Source organism: Anas acuta, chromosome 2 (genome assembly GCF_963932015.1).
Source record: "Anas acuta chromosome 2, bAnaAcu1.1, whole genome shotgun sequence".
Lineage (NCBI taxonomy): Eukaryota > Metazoa > Chordata > Aves > Anseriformes > Anatidae > Anas > Anas acuta.
The window spans coordinates 59,900,307-59,923,566 of record NC_088980.1 but is presented as its reverse complement, the minus strand read 5'-3'; the positions used below and the strand labels follow the sequence as shown (position 1 = coordinate 59,923,566).

General features: G+C 38.4%; 1 protein-coding gene across 5 annotated transcripts in view; it reads left to right on the top strand.

Annotated features, from left to right (window-relative positions):
- Window positions 1-23,260, top strand: part of POU6F2 (POU class 6 homeobox 2) — a 312,647-nt gene that overhangs the window by 192,888 nt on the left and 96,499 nt on the right. For all 5 annotated transcript variants that reach the window (XM_068674957.1, XM_068674958.1, XM_068674956.1 and 2 more), the window contains one exon: window positions 18,927-19,246. In XM_068674957.1, the coding sequence (XP_068531058.1) occupies window positions 18,927-19,246 (320 nt within the window). The remainder of the gene's footprint in view (window positions 1-18,926; window positions 19,247-23,260) is intronic.

Genomic DNA, 23,260 nt, shown 5'->3' with positions numbered 1-23,260 from the left:
GGGTTTGTGGTGGCAGATCTCAGCACAGTATCATGATTTTGTTGTACTGTTTAGCTAAATGTCATCTATTAATATTTCAGTGAACAAGACCCAGTGCAAAACCCAGCTGGGATCTCATAATCAGTCATTTTGCATAATGAAAGGAGGATCTCCTAGACAGTGTCCAACTTTGGTTTCCAGTTATTTTCATCTATGCACTTGGCTTGACCCAAGAGTGCTGCTGCCAACATGAGGTTTTAAACTGGTACATTGCAGCACACACATGCAAGATGACGTCCACACTGTAGCTTGGCAAGAAAATCATTGTGTACACTCAAATACAGTGCTATGATCAGTATTATTGTAATGACAAGCCCTCCATTCAAATTTTTATTGTTGCCATCCTTGTCTCATCTCTAAGTTGAAATTTCAAATTTTGTAGCCACTAGAAATTTGATGTAAAGCAAAACATCTCGAAGGAAAACTTAGTTTTTCATTATGAATGTTGTTTTTGTTTTCACTTCCCTTTATTTTGATTCCTTTCTCTAGTTGAAATTTCCTTAATTTTATTTTAATTGAGAGTTAATAGAAACTGAGTTGTTTTAGCTAACATTTTGGAAACACATCATATTTCTTACTCCTTGAAAACATGTGCCAAAAATATCAGTAGTTTCCGAGATTTGTCTATTCTGAACTCCAACATTGCTGTCAGATATCACAGCAGAGCCAGGTACCCTGAAGTTCTGAATTAAATAATTACTGTCAGCTTGTGAACCTCTTGTCTCTATTCTAAATAACTCTGTGATCCACTGCTATGTTGGTTGAATTCTGCACATTTTTAATTCCACACATGGTTGGAAACAGAGACTCGCTTATGCTCCTGCAGCAGCCAGGCCTTGAAATAGCTCTCGCAAGTTGTATGCAGACTGTCCACTGATTATTTTGAAATCAGAACATTTTCTTTTTTGGTGTGAGTTGTAGTTTATTTTGATTTTCCGCTTACTGACAACTATCTAGAACTGATTTTAGAGTTTTCACTGAAGTCACCACAATTACTTGTACAGAGAGCTTGGACTGGTGTAAAGTGTTGTTCTGAACAGATTTAGCATAGGACTTCAGGATACTTTTGCCCTGGAGTTCTTATAAGTATCTTCAAAGGTCATTTTTCTAGCTAAATGGAAATATTATGTCAATTAGTCAACATACCTAAATCACCCTGTGCAGCAATGTATTAGATGGAAATTAATTTAGTAAATCTCTCATTCCATCAGCAAAGAGTTCCAGATTGTGTTCCTTTGAATACAGAGGCAGTCCTCATATAAATGGGCTTTAGATGAGGTTTAATTTTTTGTATAATTTACCCCAAAATCCTTCATGAAAAGCACTCAACAATAGCATTGCCTTTATATAGGTGCACAAGCAGATAATTGCATCTAAAGCTACTTTTGACCCAAAATTATTTTATTTGAGGAAGCATCCGCTGTATCACCAACCACTGGCTTGAAGTGGCATACCATCTCAGTTCAGCTGAAAATGCACCACTGAGGTGTAATTTAACCTCAAGTAATTTAGACAGTTAATTCTTTTTAAGGAATTATTGGCTATGTTTTTATCTGAATCAGGCATATATAAATCATATTCACAGTAAATTGATTGATAATGTCAGTATTAGCATTATTCCAGTGGTGAGCAGCTTGTAATTATACCAAAAAGTTATTTTTGGTTATCTTAAATGAATTAAAATATTATATCATGTTGTTTTTATTTTAAAAAATATGAGGTGCATGAATTTAACCATGATTCAGTTACACTACTGTTTGGGCTTTGGGCCTGCTATGATTTAATTACATTTTTGTTCATTCAGATGTTTATAGTGCATGTATGTTTTCAAATCATTCTCACTGTAGCAGCAAATTTCCAACTTCTCTGTGCAACCAAACAATCTTTAAAATTGTCCTCACTCTATAGTACTTAAGAAAGGGAAGAAGTACATGAAGAAGAACCTCAAAGATGAAGGCCAGGCTTGAAGCACAGTTTCATTAATACTGGATGGCAGGAAAGGAGCCAAGTCCCAGATAATGAGGAAGGAGTTGCAATTTTTTTTAAAGCTATCTGGTGACAGGGAAAACAAAAATGACATTCAGCTGACGAATGAGGGGAGTTTGACCTAGCCTTTTGACCCTTGACAATCAATCTTACCTGCTGCTTCATAAAGAATTATAGCTGTGCCACTCACATTTGACTCTGGATTTTTACTATTCTCTGTTACTTTTGCCTGCCTTCCTTCTTCCTTCCTTCCTTCCTTCCTTCCTTCCTTCCTTCCTTCCTTCCTTCCTTCCTTCCTTCCTTCCTTCCTTCCTTCCTTCCTTCCTTCCTTCCTTCCTTCCTTCCTTCCTTCATTATTTTTTCTCTTTCTTTCTGTCTTTTTTTTTTGTTGTTGTTGTTGTTGGAATGCATGGTCCAAGAAGAATAAATGTGTTGTATGCAAGACCACACAAAACAGAATGTGGTCTTGAAAAAATAGAGAAAGAGAAAAGAGATTGGAGGGAACAGGCAATCAGTGCAGGGTGGAGTTAAGGAAAATACAGTGATAAAACAGTTTATGCATGCTATTCATAAATGCCTGTGCTATATTTGAATCTTTGGTGGGTCACAAATAAACAACAGCCTGGCATCCTCCTGATAAATGCCCCATGCTCAGTGCCATATCCCTAAAGCAAAAAGCTGTGTGAAGCAGCTGCTGGTGTTGTGGAAAGCTTGGGGGATGCAGTGGTGTCAGAGACCAAAGAGCACCCTCCTTTTTGAAGGTGATGTCCAGCTTGTGCAGGGCAAAACAGCTTGCAGCTGCCTGAAAACTCAGTGGGCTCCCACTGCCCTACAATGTAATGTTGAAAAGAAAACATAAGCTGCCTTTGGTTAATGAGAATGACAACAAAGTAAAGGTGAAATATGATTCCGTGCAGGAGCTACGAGAAAGCCAGCAAGAAACCAAGATTTGAGGAGTTTTTATGGTATTTTGTTTTTGTTTCTACTGTCTTATTTCAAGTTTTATTGCTATGTGCACTATTAAGGGTTTGCATACCTTCATTATTGGAAAGGGCAGTAAGTCTAGACAGCAGATGTCTCCTGCATTATCTATTGAGGGTGGAAAAGCAAGTACCGAGTGCACTGTTAGTGGCACAACTGTTAAAAGTAAAAATCAGATCCACAAAACAAAAACCTCTTAGAAATAACAAAGCAAAGGTCACATTTTCCTTTTGGCTTCAGCAGTGTAAATGAACTGACCCTGCTCTCATTACTCTGTGAAATTCAGCAAAGAGTTTGTCCCACTGTCTTCACTGGCCATGGTGATTCATATATTTTTATTTGCAGAATTTTTGCTTTGAGACACTGTAACTAAGCTAGTCAGTATGTGCATCTTTATTGCAGTTCTTTATCTGCAAGAGGTGACCACTGAGAGCTTTTTAGTTTTTATAGACAAGAAGTTGTCTGGGAGAAAAGGAGGGATCTTTAGGGCTTGTTTTCAGTAGCTGTAATTACAGCTACTGTAATAGAATCATAGATAAAGGAAATAATAGTTGATCCTTTTTTTGAAGTTGCATATTATAACATTTTGTAAGTACCTTGATACATGCTTCAATGAGTAAACACTCAAAATGGTGACTGCTGAGAGACAAGCTTACTGTGTTTTTGTTTTTACCTTGTGAACATATTTTTGCCCTGTCATGTGTAATGAAGGGATGAATCCACCTTGATTCATTTTGTGCCTTCTTAAGATTGGGAAAAAAGAGTACAAAAACTAGACAGGACAAATCCCAGGCCTGCCTTTCTCTTGAATTTTCACAGTCATGAGTAGCTATAGCCACCTGGACTTGACCTGGTCTCAGCTGCCTTTGCATAAAAAGTTCATGAAGTTCAAAATGGACAAGTGCAAGGTCCTGCACCTGGGTCGGGGTGATCCTGAGCAAAAATACAGGCTGGGTGGGGAATGGATTGAGAACAGATCTGAGGAGAAGGCTCCAGGGTGACCTTATAGCAGCCTTCCAATACCTAGAGGCCTACAGGAAAGCTGGAAAGGGATTATTTTTCAGGGAGTGTAGTGATAGGTCAAAGAGTAATGGTTTTAAAGTAAAAGGGGGGAGATTTAGATTAGATACAAGGAAGATACTCTTTACTCAGAGGGTGTTGAGGCTCTGGCACAGGTTGCCCAGTGAAGTTGTGGATGCCCCGTGCTGGAAGTGTTCAAGGCCAAGTTGGATGGGGCTTTGAGCAACCTGGTCTAATGAAAGGTGTCCCTTCCCATGGCATGGGGGTGGAACTGGATGATCTTTAAGGTCCCTTCTAACCCAAACCATTCTATGATTCTGTGATTTTGCTCTTGCAGAAATAAGTCTTTAGAGGAGTATTTGTTTTTTCCTATTTCAAGCTGTTGAGTTACAGCCCATATAAGTTTTGTGCATGGAGACTACCTCCAAACCACCTCATCTGACTATTCTCTCCTCTGTCTTCTGACCCTCTCTATATGTTTTCTGTGGGTAAAATGGCTGAATGTTGCCTGCACAAGCTTTATATGGTATGAAGGTCTTTCTTGCATGTAAAAATGTCTCACCTATCCAGCAACATCATACAGTCTAGTCACATATCTTGATTTATTGCAATTATTATTTGTAATATAGTCAGAAACAAAAACAAGAAGTCTTTAGCATTGCTACTTCTGAGAGTCTGAGAATCATTTTGCAAGGGGTTAGGGACAGGGAATGGAGAAGGAGAGGAATTTCCATTTCCCATTTGTTCTTCTGTAATTTGTGAGGTGATAATCATTGGTGCAAGCTCACACAATGGTTCAAATTTCATATGTAATATGAAAGTCCAAGCACAAAGCATTGCAGTCATATTAACAGAGGAAGTCAGGTCAGTAGTCTTCAGACTCTTTAACAAGATGACAGAATTTATGAATCATCAGGGCATCAGGATGTGGTTACCTGCAGCCTATTCACATAACAAGCCCACTGGGAGCCTATAGTTATTGCCCCTGAATTTGTTTTCCTTTCTTCATTTTCTTTTGCCATCTTCCTGTTTCTTTGGCCTTCCATACTACACTAGAGGAATCACTTTATTACCTATGATGTGGCGTTGGTGAAATTTTCTCTTTTTTTTTTTTTTTTTTTTTTTTTTTTTTTTATTGTTATTATCATTAGCTAGTTTGGTTTAGTTGGCTCTAGCTATGTGTCTCGTTTGATGATAGAGATGTTCACAGTGGTGTACAATGAACCCTAAGTACCAGTCTTCCAGGAAATCTGGGAATGCTTTTCATTCTGAGACATCCTCTAAACACGGTGTGAGACAAGTGCCTAAAATGTGTCTGAGCTGAGTTCATTTTAAAAGACATCCTTATTACTGGAGATCTCAGAAAGTCTTATAAGCTGCTGGGAATAAAAGCATTACTCAGACATTACCAAGAAGTAGGAAAAAAGGAAACAAATGGGTGCTTTCAAACCATCTATATATCATTAGCACAAGGTAGGATGTAGCTCTATAACAATCTCTTCCATGTGGAAATAAAACTTTCTATATCTTTGACCCCTTAATTTTGAGTATCTTAGTGCATGTTGCTATACTTTGCTAATTTAGCTTTCCTGTGGTGACAGAAGGTTTTTATCCCTTCTTTTTGTTTACTGAGCACAAATGTGAGGCAGATTAACTGCCATGCCCAAAGTTGTACAGGCACAGTAGGTTCAGGAATAAGAAGTGGATTCCCAGGCTCTGATCTTCATCCGTAATACAATCAGTCCTAACTCTCTGTTTCTGATGTGATTTTTTCTCACATACAAGGTGATGTTTTGTTCTAATTAGGAAAACCACTTTGCATCTTGGAAGCATAGCATCCAGGTGGGAATAGTATTTGTCAGTACAGCATATTTAATTATTTATAACTGCTTTCTTTGTCTGATGGTTTGATTGTTATTTATTTTATACCAGAAGGTTTGATCACTTAAACCGCCTGAAATCAAACATTTGGCATTGTTTACAAATTATGAAAATGGTTTCTGATTAAAGTCTTCCATGGGGAGATTAAAGTTTCAAATCAGTATGTAAGCCAAAGGCATTTTTCTGAATCTTAGTGCACACAGAGTTTCTCTGTGGCATGTGCTGTGTATTCATACCCCCACTGTCAGAAGGTATGGGCTATGACTAGCACATTTTCCCCACAGTTCTCTCGGGGGCATTTCTTTAGATTGCTCTCATGGCAGGGGGCAAACAGAGCCCTCTCAGTGAAGTGAGAGGCAGGTCTGCAAGGCACCACTAGACAGTATCTGCCAAAAAGGCCACCTCTGGCTGCAGCTGAAAAAAAACTGAGAGAATCATGCATGGATCTAAAAGCTTATCTATTTTGCAGATATACTGTGATCAAATCTTGAAATCATTGCAGCATAAGTTAAATCAGCAATGCTTCTAGCAATATGATCACAAGAAGATAAATGGCATTTCAAGAGCATGTTGATTAGTGGCTATTACAATGAATTTATTTAAGAATACCACTATAAAAAGAATTGAGATGGAAATGACTTCTGATGTTGCCTGTACTGGTCCATGGACCGCTGTTGATTCACAGATATAAGAGGCCTTATGTTCTTGGCTTCCCCTCTTTATTTCCCAGTGCAAAGCATTAAATCATAATGTGTTTTCCTGGTATTAGTCTTTTTATGAACTGGAAATCCATGTGATCCATAATCTAAATACGTAAAATGGTCAGCAGTGTATGCTGCAAACCTGACAGTGAAAAGTGTTGTACTGCATGATCTCTTAAAGAACACTTGCCTTCACTTACAGGTCTGATCTTCATATATGTTTTTTTCTGATGCAGTTCTCATCACTTCTAATGTCTGGGTAGCTATTGGACATGAAAAATAAACCTCTAAATATTCCTGAAAAAAGAAAGGCAGGAGTTTACACAACTCCTCTTGCTCATAGTCGCATAATTAAGGCTTTCTGAACATAATGTTTATAGCCAAATTTGTATTTTCTCTGGTACCCTGTTTGAAGGCTAGGACTGCCAGACTGCCACCATTGTTCCATAAGTGTGCATAAAGAAATAGACAGATGGCAAGAAAAAGAGGCAGTTATGGCCATACCTGCACAAAGTGAGGTCTCTGTATGAGAAAAATAGTTGAACTCCTGGAGATGACACACATAGGAATTGCCCTCCACAGCAGAATGCTGAAGGCCCTCAGTGGAGCTGGTCTTTTCAGGTAGTCTTTAGACAAATATAAGTCCAAAAAAAAGTCTTACTTGGAAGACTGGTGTGAGCGGGGGATAAAGGAGTGTTTTTGTGGTCATGTGATGCTGGACCTGGCTCTGTCTCAAGGATGGAGATGAAAGCATAGCTTGCCCCATGCTCCCTGGTGCTTGGATGGAAAATCAAAGGGAACCATATTAATTTCAGCTTCATTGAAAACACACAGTAGAAAAAACATCCATAGTTGGCAAATGGAAAAGTTTTAGATTGATGATGAAAGAAACATTCATTTCCAAGCTTCTGAGCGAGCTATTAAAATCAACAGAGTAAAGACAAAATACCTGGCACTGAAAATGAAAGGAACAGTTTTTGCATCTACTTAGTTAAAACTTGGCAAAACAAACGTAGAGTAATGGTTTCAGATTTCCGTGTGCACTCACTGTGCCAACTTTTGTTCTTAGGGTTGCCATGATAGAAAGTTCATCTCACTTGAGAAGTGTTTACTCCATTAACTTTTTTAATCAGAAATCATTTTAAGCAAAAAGTTTGATCTTGTGTCAGCACTAACATGTTTCTATATTTTATACTGTTGAATGGTTCAGACTTTTCATTCAAATACATTATTTTGGAACAAACTCACCTCTATTTAATTGACATTAAAGTTACCGTAGTAAAACTTGTAACGGTGCTTGCCCAGCAGTTATGTAGTATTTTTCATTTATACTTCTCAGTGGGGTTTCTCAGAAGGATGAGAAATCAACCAATTTCACAAGCAAGGAAACTCCAGAAAGTAAATTCTCTCCCCTTACCCTCCTCCAAATCCAATCATTATCTGTGATTATACATTAGTGACCAATTTCACATGAGGACTAATGTTTTTATTATCATCAAAATTTTCTCAATTTTCTACAGTTAAAAGTTAACCTTTTGCATTGCTTTATGAAAAGGTTATTTATAACAGACAAATTTAAGAGAAAATATTTGTTCTATGAAAAAATCACACAATCTTGTTATGTCACTGCCAGTATGTTTCTATAGGATGAATAAAAAAGACTTATTAGGTTGCATCCTAGGTTAAATTATCGCTATTTTTACAGCAAGTTCTGTGGGATTCTGTTACCATTCTCAAAATTAAAACTTCAACAGCTAGTATATTTAGTGTTTATGACAGTCTTAGTGCATTAGTAACCACTAATTTTTATGTGCATTAACACATTGTTTAATTTGTTTAAGAGTGAGGAACTCAGAGATGACAAACAATGAGAAGAATGCTTTGTAGCATCATTCAGGTTTGATATAGCTAAACATATACAGCTGATGATACCTAAATCCTTACTTAAAATGGTATTCCATTACACTGAATATTAAAGCTAAGGCAGTAATGCCTTAAGGAAGGCAAAGACTAGCTTCCTGTGGGTTTTTCTGAGAATTACTGATTTGCCAACAACTTCCACTTTTCTTCCATTACGTGATCTGGAAAAGTGAGTATTTCCATTGATGAGGCAACTAGGGTACTACTTTGTGCATCAACAAGGCAGCACAATAGAGTTCTGACTGAATATGTATACACAAATGGTGAATGATTTTTAAGTAGATTTTTGGACAGTTGTCAAAAATTCTTCGGATTGTGTTCCATTTCTATAGAGTTGCCTGCTCCAGGTAAATAATGCATTCAAGTGGAAGTTACTTTATTAATTGGTGCGTATCTTTTGAATTAAAAACAATTAATATTGAAAATGCAGTTTAACAGGTAAAGACCTAGATGCAGATGATTCAAAGGCCTGCTATTAACTTTTCTGCGATGTACAAAAATGTCTGAAATATCAAACAGCATCGTGACATGTTTTAGAACGCCGCAAAGTGGACAGTGCAGTGAGCGGGCAGAGAAATGCAGCTGTTCTCTGGACTCTCCAGCCCTTCAGCTCAGCTGTGGCTGGATCTTCATCCTAATACAGAAGTGTTGGCTTCACACACAGGGAATGGGGAGCACCTATAAAGTCTTCCCCCTAATTCTCCCATCCCCATTTTCTACTGATGAGCAATTTATCCATGTGAATAACTGGGTTGTTTATTTCAACAATGAGCAGGAAATTTAGGTAGGTGGAAGCACGAGACCACTCAGAGAGCAGCTAATTCACCGTTGCTATGAGGAGGTGATAGATGCCAAGTGCAGCGGAGCTAGGATTAGCACCCAAAGCTGCAACATGTTGAGCTGATGAGCTGTAGGGGCTGGAGAGAAATCTGGTATTCAGCCTCTCATTTTACTGCAAATTAAAAATGACCAGTCAGTCCACCTGTAGCACATGAACAGCAACAGAGTCCAGAACTGCTGTTTAACTTTGTTTTTAAGCTCCCTGCAAGTAAAATAAACAGACTAGAAGGAGAGATATAGGCAGACTGCTTAAATTGAGCTGTAATTAGCTCAAAGCTTGCAAAAAACTTGCTACTGGTGTTGTGGTATGTTTTGAAAGGCACACAACTAAATACAGGCATTCTTATCTATGCACAGTAAACAGTGAGAATCATGGAAGATTCTTAAGGACAGCAAAATAAAGCTTCTGTGAGTCAACAGCAGGCAAGCACAGTGTACCTTGCGTAGCGGCACATACATTCAGGAATGGCTTGTGGTGTGACAGATTACCAAATTACAGTTCGCTTCCCAGCTCTCCTACAATTTCTCATGTGGAGCAAGTTGCTTAGTCTCTCTGTGCATTGATCCCTTATCTGAAAAAAGAACACCTCCATCTTCGGCTCACATATTGAGGTTACAGCACCCAGCACAGCACCTCCTCACCAACCCAGTGACCTATGCTCAAGATCGCTTCTATACCACAACTATTAAGTAATATCTGGTGTCATTTAGAGAAAGTTTTTAACTCTATTTTTATTCTTCAATGACTGATGAAGAATACCATGCTCAACATTGTACTGTGCATGTGTCCCAGTTGATGGGACACATGCACCTTTTCTCTCTGGGAGTTGAATAGGGACTGAGAGCATTACAGCCCTTGAATGATCAAGGCCACATGTTCTCTTTTGTTCTATTTACCACCTTTTCCACCCTGTTGCTACCATTTTTAATTTTCCTGAAGACAGGAGAAGTTCAAGGTTATTATGAGGATCACAGGACTGTTGTTAACAAGGTTAAAGCCTGAGTCTGCTCTAGCAGCATTGGCACAGCCCTGCAACAAAGTAGGACTGCCACTTGTGCACCTGGTTCTCATACTTGCTGTTGGTCATTTTGTTGACTGTAAAAGAAGGGACTGGTCTGGGCTGCATTTTTACCCTTTCTCCTGTTAGTGTACACACTACTCTTTTCTGAGTCATTCCTTAGCCTGTTTTCACTGCTGTTCAGCTGACTTCTCTGGTCAGTTGCAATTTGCATGCTGGGAACACAATTTGCAACTGCTTGAATATCGGCATTGTTAAAATAAAACAGAATTGTCTCAGGTCTTCCAGCTTTCAGACTAGTCTGAAAGTAGAAAATGACAAGCATGGAGTAGTAGTATAGTAAGAGTGTGAGAGATGAAAGCAACCAGCCATACTAAGTCACACGATGGGCACAGTATCTCTGCCACCTCCCTTGGTTGAGGCATGGGGGAAAGTGACATTGTCCTTTGTCATTCGCAGGACACTTCCACCAGCACAGCATCAAGGCTACCCTTTTAAGACACAAACACTTTGATCCACTATTTGGTTGTATTGTATAGGAAAAAACACACACACGCAACACATATGCACAAAACTCCCAGCACATTGCACTTAACAGTAACTTCACTTTTAGTTAAGGAAATATGGCTCACTTCAAAGACTCTTTGAAGATACTTCTAATAATTTCTGATCTTCAAAGAACCATTGCTGCAGCTATACCTGGATAAATATTTCTTTGTCAGAAAAGCCATTTGCCGTAAACAATTATGGAATGCACACTTGCAGATCTATTATCAGAAAGAAAGCAAAATCACCCTTTGAAGACAACAAGCAGTTCAACAAGTTCCTCTTGAGAGTCTTTGCCCCAAACCCTCTCAGAGACACCTTCCCAACAGAAATGGGAGGGCACCCAGTGGTGTGGGAACTGGTCACTCCTCTGAACTGAAGGACAGAAGTCTGCACAGTCTCTTCCTCAAGCTGTATGTCATTGCACTGCTTTTGCTACACGCATTGTTGCTTCAAGGAATGTCAAATACATGGCCTGCATAAGTGCCATGGAAGTTAAAGTTCCAATCTATATTAGAGCATTTGAAACAGACAAGGAGAGAAAAAAATAAACTGCAATTCCTGTTATTAAAGATCGTGTGTGCACAGAGTGCCCAGACATTGTCAGATGTCCATTATGAGTCATGGTCATTGTTCTCTGAGTCAGCAGACCGTTGTTTCAAACTTAATTTCTTTGTGTCATTCATCTGTTCCCTGTCACATCCCTTCGGCTGTGAAATCTTATATTGGGCTCTGTTGGCCTTTAGATGATCATTTTTCCCTCTGTCAATTAGTTTCTTTCAAAGGAGTCCTACAGACTTTTCCCAAGAAATGGGATGTTGTCTTTCATCCTGGTCCATAGGAACATTCTTTTGAGTTCAATATGGTCTGGAAATCCCATCTGTAGGAACATACTATGCCAGTATGCCACTCCATTTGATTTTCCATGTGTACACTATTCTGTTCTTAGACAGGATCTGGGACCAGTCCTGCTCTCTGTAAGTAGAAAACTTCTTTTATCTGGAATAAGGACTTGATATTCAGACTCCTACTTCCTGTTGCCTAAGAGTCATGTGAGTCATGTTTTCACACACACACAAAAAACACAAACAAAAAACAAACACAAAGACAAACACAAAACTACCACCACCACCAACAAAAAAGTTTCACCTTTAAAATTAGGAGTTTACCTGATACAGGTATGGCTTGCTTGAGACACAGCCTTTGGCATTCAAACACTTGCATTGCCTTCAGACTATGTCATGGTGCATTTTTAATTGCCTGTTTTTACATGAAGGTCCCAAGATGATTTCCTGATTGATCCCCTGTGTCTTGATGACTCCAGTTAATGTTTCAGCCATCTGTATAATATGGGGCCTAAGGTTCCATTTGAGCTGAGGAAGCAAATGGCTTATTAAAGTCTAATTTCTACAGCTTGTTCTTGCCTTTGGGCATTTTAAATAGGTTAATGCAATTTTTACAATACACTCATGGAACTTTACTCACAGAGTGTTGTCATAAACTAGAGGAAAATAGCCCCTAGATTATCTGAAAATGGGAAGTATTCCAAATATTCTTGCCCTGATACTTAGTCAAGCTCTCTACCTAGAAGAAATTTTTTTTCTTTTTTTTTTTTCTTTTCTTTTTTTTTTCAGATTTTAGTGGATTATTGTACATTTTAAAGTTTGGTAAGGAAAAAATGTCAGATTTATTTAATGCAGTGGATCATTTTTCAGAGAAGTTCCAGTATTCATCAAAATGTGGAGACACCACAAGCACCTGATAAATTATGATGGTTTTCTTCTTAATACTTCCTTTTTATTGCCTATATTCTTTAAAGTAAATTTAGTGCTTATGAAGGATGCTGGATATGACAACAGTAGAAAGTGAAGCCCTCTGTTTACCTGCAGAAATGGTACAGAAGAGCATTGGCAATGCAAGTTTCTTCCCATAACTCCGTCTGTGTTCTGCAGCTGTAATCTTGAGGAAGAAGAAGATGACTCGGTCTCCTTACTCTTTCTATCCTTAGCCTCTCTGCTGAAAGTGCAAGTAAAGGTGTCAATTGATGCCATCCAAGGTCGTAGTCTTTATGATCTTCTTAATAGGTATTGGGATACCATCAATTTATTACCTTGACTGTGTGGCAGCCTGCCTCCAGTGCAGGCTCTCTGTGGGTATCTGTGTGAGAATACATTTTCTATACATCTAATACATCTTCTATAAGGTAGAAAACACTCAAAAGCACCATTAAAGTGCAATGATTTTTGTTCCCTGTATTGACCTAGACTAGATTTGAACCAGTGATTTAGAAATAATATGCTCTGTATCCCATTACTAATCTCTTCAGCCACAAGTCCAACCCTTCTTTTTTTTTCCACAAAGAGGATGCTAACATGTTTACAGCAACTCACATTTTGCTCTCAAAAGGATATTCAAGCATATGCAAAGAATGCATTGGGTATTTGGCTAACCTACCCCTCATTACCCAGGAGGGAGAGAGTGTAAACACAGACTCGCATTAGACTGTTCAGTGTGTGCATTCAATCTATTCAATCTTTAGAAATTTGTTTCAAAGAAAAGAAAGGCGTATACCTCATTAGAAGAGAAACAACAGGGTGAAAAAGAAAAGCAGGCCATGTTAGTTCAAACGCAAGTTAGTTACACTTTTCAGTTTGAGTAAATTCGTTCTCCATTACTGGGGAAGTGGAAAAAGGCATTAAGCCCTTGAAATGGCAAGAGCCAAGTTCTGTGCTCAGCCAAATAGGAGAAGTTTTAATGTATGATTTTCTCCTTTTTAGTTCATTATACATTGTATCAAGGCACTGAAGAACATCTATGCAATTATGTAAATGGGAGGATAGGGGATAGAGAAACACAAGCATTTGTAGGCTAAAATTGCTTCATATTCCTCCTATCCTTTCTTCCTCTTTACACAGAAACAAACACACACAAAACGTTAATAAATCAGACATTATGTGAAGCTTATCCACAAGAGCAGATTTTAGATACAAATTGAATCCCTGGGCATTAATTTGATCTTCTGCCAAGCATTGTCGAGGTCTTTAGAATCTGAATTTATATTGTGAAGGAGGTGTGAAAAAAGAGATATGATTTTTACATTGTTTTCATTGTATAAACATTTGCGGGCTTACTTACATTCCTTGCTTTTTGGCAAAGTGTGATTAAACTTTAAAATGTATTTTTTATTTAAAATATAACCAGAGCCATTCCCTTCTTATGCAATAATATATTAGCCAGAGGCAACATGCAGTTGATACTACTTTCACAAGCCAGGACTGGGACTTGAAGGCAAAGCCTTTTCATTTTTCCTGCTAAGCAAATGATTCAGTCATTCTCCCTGTCATGGATCAGAAAGATTCACAAAGTGACACTGCTGCTTACTGTATGGTTGCATCAGAGGTGCATTTTTCCAATTGCACCACTCTACTTGACAGAAGGACATTTTAGTTTCATTTCAGTTGCCTGTATAGGTCTTACAAACAGAGAACAGAAGGTATAAGGAAAACACAAAGAGTTATTTTGTGTAAATGTTTCACATGCATAGCAGCATTCTGCCTATGGCACTCCCAAAAGGTACTCAGGAAGGAGTGTGTTCTTTAGACCATAACGTTCTCTAAGCCCCTAAAGTAGTTCAAGGTCTGTGACAAGTGTAGAAGTAGGTGACCTGGGAGATGAGAAAGTTTGGCTTTGCTACCATCCATCTTGACCATCCATTTGCACCACTTAGCTCGGTATCTCTTATTGTAATGTAAATGCTTTGATACTATGGCTAAGCATAATCTGCTTAAAGTAAGATCATACAGCATGGGGTGAGCCCTTTGGGAAATCTGCCATGGCACTGAAACAACCAAGAAATTGCAGTTAAAGCTTAAGTTTGGAAACCCCTTATGGCTTTGTTTTCTCATAGGAAGAAGTTTCTCTTAGCAACGTCTTGGATATCTGGTATATACTTAACGTGTCTTTTTGTTAATGAAAGTTAAAATATCACACAGCTTTTGTGAATTGTCGTCACAGTTTTTCTGTACTTCATATGCATTTTTAGTTAATACTCTTGCTTTTAATGTAATGTACTTCATGTTGTCTTTTTTAATCATAGAAAGGACTTTTTGCTTTTTTTTTTTTTATTCTTGAGTGAAATTCTGAGAGAAAGTAGGCACTTCTCACTTAAACATGTCAAAGTTTTACCCAGCTGTTAGCCAGTAAGTCATAAAAAGATTCCTGTGAGGTAGGTAGGCAGTGCATGTTATCTTTTATACATGCAGACATAGCACTGTTGTACCACCTGAAATTCCATCAGACTCCAAGTTCTGCAGAAAGTGACAAATGCTAGACAGGTATACGATTTATAATGGATGAGGTATGCAAGCAAGCTCTGGGAGTTGGATTGGATTTGATTACAAACAATAATATGACACAACCCCTGCTGTGGATAGTACATACATTGTGAGAGGCAGTGCAATCAGGCAGCATGAACACTGGACTGCAGGCAGGATCCAGAGCCCTAAATCTACCCTTGCAGTACACTTACTTTATGGCGTTGTGAAAGCCTTGTCTGATCTAACAGTCCTTCTTCCATTTCCATATTTGTTTGTTTAGCAACAGCATGTTAAATAATCATGCCTCACTAAGCCACTTCAATGCAATTTATAGATCGGCATGATAGTAGGCTTCAAAAAGGATTTTTAAAGGAATTGTATGAAATGACAAGAATTTATTTGAATAATTTTATGCAGTTACTGGCAATGGACTTGGAAACCTCCCTGAAGTAACTTTTCTCCATCAAGAAAATTTTCCCTAAGGGACCCCCTCCCACCCTAGCACAAATGAATGTGCTTCCAATACAAAAATATGTGGTAGAGATATTGATATTCCTGCATTGGCCAACATTCAAGTATTCAGCAGCACCGAATCCAAAGCTTTTCTGCTCCTAGATTTGGAATGAAAAAATTCTCCATATGGAGTCATCATCTGAGAGTGCCGGGCAGACCCACAGACTTTAAAACCCTGACATTTGAAAAGTCAACTTCTGACCCTCTCCATTCATTGGACAAGTCAACATGGGTGAGTGATTGCACCTGCTCACATTGTCAATGCACAAAAGCATTCTGGCAATGGCCATTTGACGGTAGGATGTAGCAGCTCAGTAAGACCTGAACCTGCAAAGTTTTAGGCTAAAAAATAATGTTGATTTTTGTTTGTTTGTTTGGTTTGGTTTGGTTTGGTTTATTTGTTTGTTTTTTTCTCATTTTGTTCACTCTGGATTCTATTCCTAGTTATAGGGATTGGCAGCAGAAAAAATGCGCAGATCAAAATGTCCATTAAACAGAGTATTGGCCTTGTGGAGAATGGCAATTTAATAAAGATTTAATTTTTAAGACAGTAGTTCAACAGTTCACCAAAGTATGACTCATTAATGAAACCAAGGCCTACTGTTAGGATAACTATTCTGTCAAACGAATCCTAACACTTCTTAAAAAGATTCATACATTTATTAAAACTGCATTTCACTAAGTGTTTTTTTCCTATATCAGACAAACAGACCATTATTATTTCTGTGTATTTGTATCCATGCTTTAGACGCTGCAACTTTTTCACCTGCAAGGCTACTAATATATGCATTTAACAATATTTCAATGGAAGCATCCTGAAATAAATTTTATGCTATGTGGGGAACACTGATACTTCTGTTTATTAAATACTAGTTTTCTGATTCCTTTGATCTATATGCAAAGACATGAAAGAATAAACCTATTACAATGTGTTGTAACCACCTCTTCATTTGTTTTAGTTTGTCAAGAATCTTTGTTTCTTCTACATTTTGGGCTTCCTTACAATTCTGCTTATGCCTTCCTCACGTGCCAACATTTTAAGAAGGCAGTGATGATTTTACCTTTAGCAATATATGTCAAAAGATATTTTTGTATACCATAAATTTATAAGATCATTCTATATTAAAATCTATGGAATCAGTAGGGGCATGTTGTATTTGAATTCTTGGTTCCAGTTATCAATGGTTTGTCCAGACTTGTAGACTATCACAGGTGAGGAAATGGCCTGCACAAGGTAAAGAGCTGGTCCAGATTAGATTCTTCCTTATGGTAATTGAAAAGGTCTTTCCACGTCTGTATGCATACCTACAGATGGAATTGATGAATAGCATTCTTTGTCATCTAAGGTGCTTCATGGTGTTGTTAATATTTGTCTGTCCAGTTACTTTCTTGTATACACACCTTGTCCATTCTTTGTTCTCATGTGCCTCAGATTGTATTTTCACTTGCTACCGTCTTGACTTTGGGGCATTTAGGTTCTGATGGTGGAACTGATGGAAGTGTACGCTTACTTCTCCAGGCTAATTTCTTTTGCATGGGATACCATGTGAGTTTTTAATCTGATGGTCACTCTGTTTTATGTTGAAATGCCAAGCTGCCACAAGCAATTTTACTAATAGAAATACATTGGTGTTACCATTCGTCCTTCTTTACTTTATTTAGGTTCTTCGTTGAAGTCACACATGACAATAATTCTTAAAAAGATGTATTTCTAGTTTGATTTCTTCCTTTGGTGAAAGAAAATCTACATTAGCTGTGAATATAGGAATGAGTGACCAACAGCTCTTCCTGCCAATCCTTTTATTCTTCCCTTGTACAGCCTTTTCTGGCTTACCCATTCTGCCTATTCTTTCCCCTTTTTGTTGTCTTTTTTCTTATTCCAGTTTATGGCTCATTGATTTCATAAGTCATAGCAAGACCTCAGGTTCATCCCCAGGGCATAGACATCTGGAAAGCTGAAACAGGGATGTCAGCACAAAAAGAAAGTGGGGATAACTTGACTTTATCTGCCAATCTACAAATAGAGTGGTGAACAATGGTTTTGGCAGTGAAATCTGAGTCTTATTTTAGAGGTAACAAATTTGATTCATGCCCAGTTTACTGTAACTTCTGATGGTGGAAATTAGAATATGGAATGTTGTTGGAGACACAGTACAGAGGGCAAAGTAGTGCATTGACCTTATAAGCTGTTCCTCTTGGGATCCTATAGCCATCTAACACAACCCCAAAAATATTGATTAAAGTGAGTAAGGCCAGAGACCCAGATGACTTATTTAAGGGGCAACCCCAGGAAGCATCAGGTTCCTGTGATGTTCTGGCTGCTGTTCCTTAGTGACATCCCTGTGGCAAACTTCTTGCCTTCCTGAGTTTAATTGATGCCTTAGTCAATTTGGGAGATAAAGTTTGCACCTTTGTGCCAGCAGATTGATGCAAGCCACTGGTTTCTAAGCTCACATTTGGAGCATGTAGTAGCACAGCACGACATACTTTTCCTATCAGGAGTAAGGAAGCAGTACAAGTGCACAGAATACCTACCCTATTTCACAAGGGGAACTTTATAGCTTTTAGATGTGAATAATAAGGAGCAGCTCTAATTTCAGAGACATGCAATTTTGGGGTATTTTTTCTACCTATGCATTTCACAAAAAAAAAAAAAAAATAAAAAAGATTGTTGAACATTTTATTTCTTAACACCTGCTGTATATAGATGTGACAAAGCTCTTTTCAGAGCATCCTTTATTTAAAACTATGGTTTTATCCTGCTCTATATAGCAGCACCAGTTCATGTTATGAGCTCTTGCTATGATACATACAGTGACAACCCCGGCCTCTTCTTCAGGCAAGGAAAATTCCCGTTGGCTTCACTAGTAAGCTTGTCTGAGCAAAGACTGCCACTCAGCTCTGATGCCTGTCCAGTGGGCAGAGCTTTAGCCCTTCAGAAGGTTTGGTCTTACTGCCTCCAGTGAAGTCCATCCCTTACTCCAGAACCAAAGGCTGGGAACATGTTCACTATATGCTGCCACAACCTGTAGTCTGAGGGCAGCTGACCTCAGTGGGCCATGTGCCCCACAATATAAGAGAACCATAATTCAATCCAGGATATCTTTAAAACAGTAAGTATTGCTGAAACCTACATAACTCACTTCCCTCTCTTCAATTCACAGCTACCTCATCCCTGAACTCCCAGCTTCAACAGCTTCAGCATCTTCAGCAGCTCCAGCATCAACAGCAACAACAGCAGCAGCAAGGGCAGCAGCAGCAGCAAAGCCAGCAGCAGCAGCAAACTCAGCAGGCACAGACTCCACAGCCACCACAGCAGACCCAGCAGCCACAGCCATCAGCACCACCACAGCAGAACCAAACACAGTCCCAGAGCCAGAGCCAACAGCCTCCAGTCCCACAGTCCTCCAGCTCCCCTCAGAAACCCAGCCAGTCACCAGGGCATGGCCTTCCATCTCCTCTTACTTCACCAAATCCATTGCAGGTAAGGCACTATGTACAAATCTCTAATGATTTAATAACAGAAAGTGCATACTGCTACTGCAAGGGGAAATCAAATGACTGTTACACCTTCTGACCATACAAGCTGAGAAATTCCACCTCATAGTAGTTAATCCTTACAGGCAAGCTGCTTAAAACAAGCCAAAGGGCCTGATAAGTCAGAGAAGCATAACAAATTATGGTCCTAGCTTGTTTCTTTCTGAATAATAATCATCTTTTGCTCTTAAAGCCCATATTGTAAAATCCATATAAAACTATATATTTTTTTCAACGGATTCAGCATGCAACCTTCACAAATGGTATTTTACCAGTAGTGAGCCTTTATGATAACTTATGAGGGCAGCAAAGTTAGCTACTCATCAGCAGATGATCTGACTGCCTGTAAAAGAAATAGAGCTTTGGCTAGTATGTGTGTGCACAGGATGGATGGGTTACCCTTCCATTTGAAACCACAGCCCAAAAATATGTCCTGTTAAGGACCAAATACTTCTATTAAGAAGTGTGGTATAGGCTCTAACGTTCAGAATGCGAAGGAATCAGTCCTTGGTGCTTGCTCCACCAATATAGATGTTTTCTAACAGACCACATCAACAGCTATGGCACCCATGTTGATGCTAGACTCTTCCCATCTTGGAATTCCTGGGAAGAAATAAGATATCTCTAATACAATGATCCTATTTTTTTACACTTGTGTGTTCTTACATAGTATGTCTCACGTAGTATTCATGTCCTGCAAGAGCAGCTTTGCCTATACCAGCAAGGGTGGTTCTGAATAAACACCAGGATAATCTGTGAAGTGAATACTCTCTCAAGATGGGCAGTGGAACTGCATTTAGAAACCAGCTAGAAATGTTGACAAAAAGCAAGTGTGTGTTCACTTTATTCTTTAAATTTTGAGATCCCATTTTAAAGGTTTTATCCACTCGGCTTCAGCCATTTGCTTCAGAAATTAAACTGCATTAGCTTAATAATTAAAAAATCCTTTTTTGATGCAATTAAGAGAATTGGTTTACAAGAAGCCGTGTATGCCATATGACCAGTTAAACCTGCATTAACCTGAGGAGTTGCAACTAAATTGCATCAGATCTGATTTTTTAATGGTTTAGATAATAGACTTAAAAATCCACAAGAAATGTGTCCTTGTTTCCTTAGCTTTTTCTTACAGTTGTGTAGAAAGTTTCTAGAGCTTCTGCTGTGCATTGTCTTAGACTACTTTTCCACCCCTTAATGCCCAGTCTGTCATGCTAGTGAGTGCTTCGGGACCCATTAGTATGCAAATTATTGACATAAAGAGACAGGAATAGTTCCAGAGGAGCTTCTGTTACATTTTATTGTTTCAGTACAGCATTAGTGTATGTACACTAAGCATACAGTCTATATGTTGCTAAAACTGCCTGAAAAATGTTTTTACTTTGAAAATTGTTGTGCATTCAGTTTTCTAAGCAGAGCAAATGCACACATAAATTAACATTAGAGTATGAAGGAAAGAGGATGATGTTAGAGAACATACCTCAAGAGGGTTGTACTAACACTGAATCTAAATCATAGCTCTCATATACCCTCCAATCCCAATTTAAATCTCCTCTGATTTCGAGTACTTTCAGTCTCATGTGTGACCTACAGGTACTGGCGAAGCAGTTTCTACTGTTAGCTTTGTGGAGTCACGTCTCACTCCAGGAAGTACAGTAAAAGCAAGTAAAACCAACAATTCCTTGCATAGCAAGTGCCAATATCAATGTGTTTATGGAGACACCTTGGCACAGCACTCTCTTTAGCATTCATATCTTTATAACTACCCTTATGAGGGCAGTCTGAATAAGGCAGGCCAGACAGTAGTGGAAGATGGGATTCAAGTACTCTGACGTCATTTTAGCTCAAATACTATCCCCCAAACCTTTTAGGAACTGGGATTAGAACTAATGAAAAATACCAAAGTGAGAGGTCTGGCCCTCCCACTGGGCTGAGTTTGGCCAGTATTGCTAAGCCAGCTGCATGACCGGGGCACTTTCAGAACAACAGCCAAGGGATTATAACTCATTACCTGTCAGCTCTGGCTCAGCATTAAAGAGTTAGTAATAAACTGAGGAGTGGGAATTTTTTACATTCTTACCTCTCAAAGATCCTCACCATCTAAGTAGCCACAAATGCCCAACAGTATACCCACAGATACAAACGTGCTATGTGCTGACATCCAGAAGAGAAGCCTAGATTCAGCACAATGCTTCAGGACTAGCCTTAATTATGCATGTATGGCCATTGATTTGGCCTTTTAGCCATTTCTACAGCAAGTGTAATGCTTCTCAGGTTTACCTAAGATACTGCATTTAATAGGACTTAAGAACTTGAAACATCCTCTGTCATATAACTGAAAATAGTTAAACTGTAATATGCAAATATTTAAACTCTAATATGCAAACAAATGATAGTCATAAATATCTCCAGAGGAGCTGCTGTTGTACTTTATATATGGTTGAAGGACGTGGTCATGTATTTTCTAAAGCAGAGCAACGCTAAACTCTCCTCCATGAAGTTTGACTTTGCATTCTAAATCCTGCAGAGAAAAGCTGCTTTAACTCCATATGTTTAGCTTCAGGACTGGATCTGAAATTGTTTTCTACCATACAAGCATAAACAAAATAAAAAAGGAGAGAGTCCACATTTGGCAACAGTTTCTATGTCCAGTCCATAATAGCTGCTTAGAATGTGCTTTTCTTGTTTAAATGTCTGATCTTTTAACTTAAAAATCAACCTAGGACTAAATTCAGAGATACTATGGCCTCAAAGGTAATGATCTTTATGAACTAGAATGAAATGGGTTTTGTTTGCAGAATATTAAGGGAATAAAGATCAACTAAGTTAAAGTTTGACAGCTTAAATTTCATTTCTGAATTCTTGATTTTTTCACGTGGGCTTTATCCTCTTACATTATTCAGGATATGTCTGAAAGATATTAGTTTAGAACAATGCAACCTCAAAAAATTGTCATGGAAAGTCAGTAATTCAGGAGGATGATTGTGTTTGTTTCAAAAAACTCTGAAGGATAACAGCAATTACATCTCAAAATGTACAGATGCTGTCATGTCCTTCAGAAAGAAAATTAAATGAAAGTGACTTGCTTAGGTGTACCTGAGCAAGGTACTTTTGCTAGATGATCAGAAATTAATAATGCTGATGCACTGTACACCAGCTGAAACTCTCAGAACGATTCTTGTCAGATTGTTCTGCAATACTCAGCTCCAATTTTGTCAATATTTTTCACTCATTTCAGTGGGTTAGATTGTAGTTAAAAAACATATTATTTTTTTTAGGAAGGCTTTTAATGATGGCATACAAAGATGAAAAACCTTACTTTAGGTTCCAGGGACTGGATTCTTGTGATAACGTTAGGGATGATGCTCCAAATTTATACTGGTAAAGGGAAAACACTGTAGAACCAGGTTCATCGCTGGTTTGCAAAAGACACCAGAAAGAGGAGAATTTTCCAAAGCAGAAATGCATTTCAGCAGGTTCTGGGTCAGGTAGATGGTGGAAGACCCTCTTCCCTTCATTTTAAAATGGTGAAATTCCTCATGTAGGTAGCTTTAGCCTTACTTTTACTTTCATTGTTCTAATTGATTGAAACAAAGCAATCCAGAGGTGAGAGACAACCTAGCTCATGTTGTAAACTGTGGACTATACTTCTGGGAACATATACTTTTCCAAATACGCCTCTCCTGTGCATTTTTAATATTATTACAGGGGAAATTATATAGGTTCTTGAATTGCCAGCATGTTGCAACTTCAAAGCATAGTTAGCACTCTACAGAGTTTCCATTCAATTAAATTTCTGGAGCCATAAGATCTTGATTATACACTGTATAAAATTAGATGAGCCAAGTACTAAGTAGCCAATTATTCTGCTTGACTGCCAGAATAAGGTGCTTTGTATCAGCAACATATATTTAACTGGATACAAATGGGAGGTTAGCTTCTAGTGCTGACGCTCACTGTATGTTTT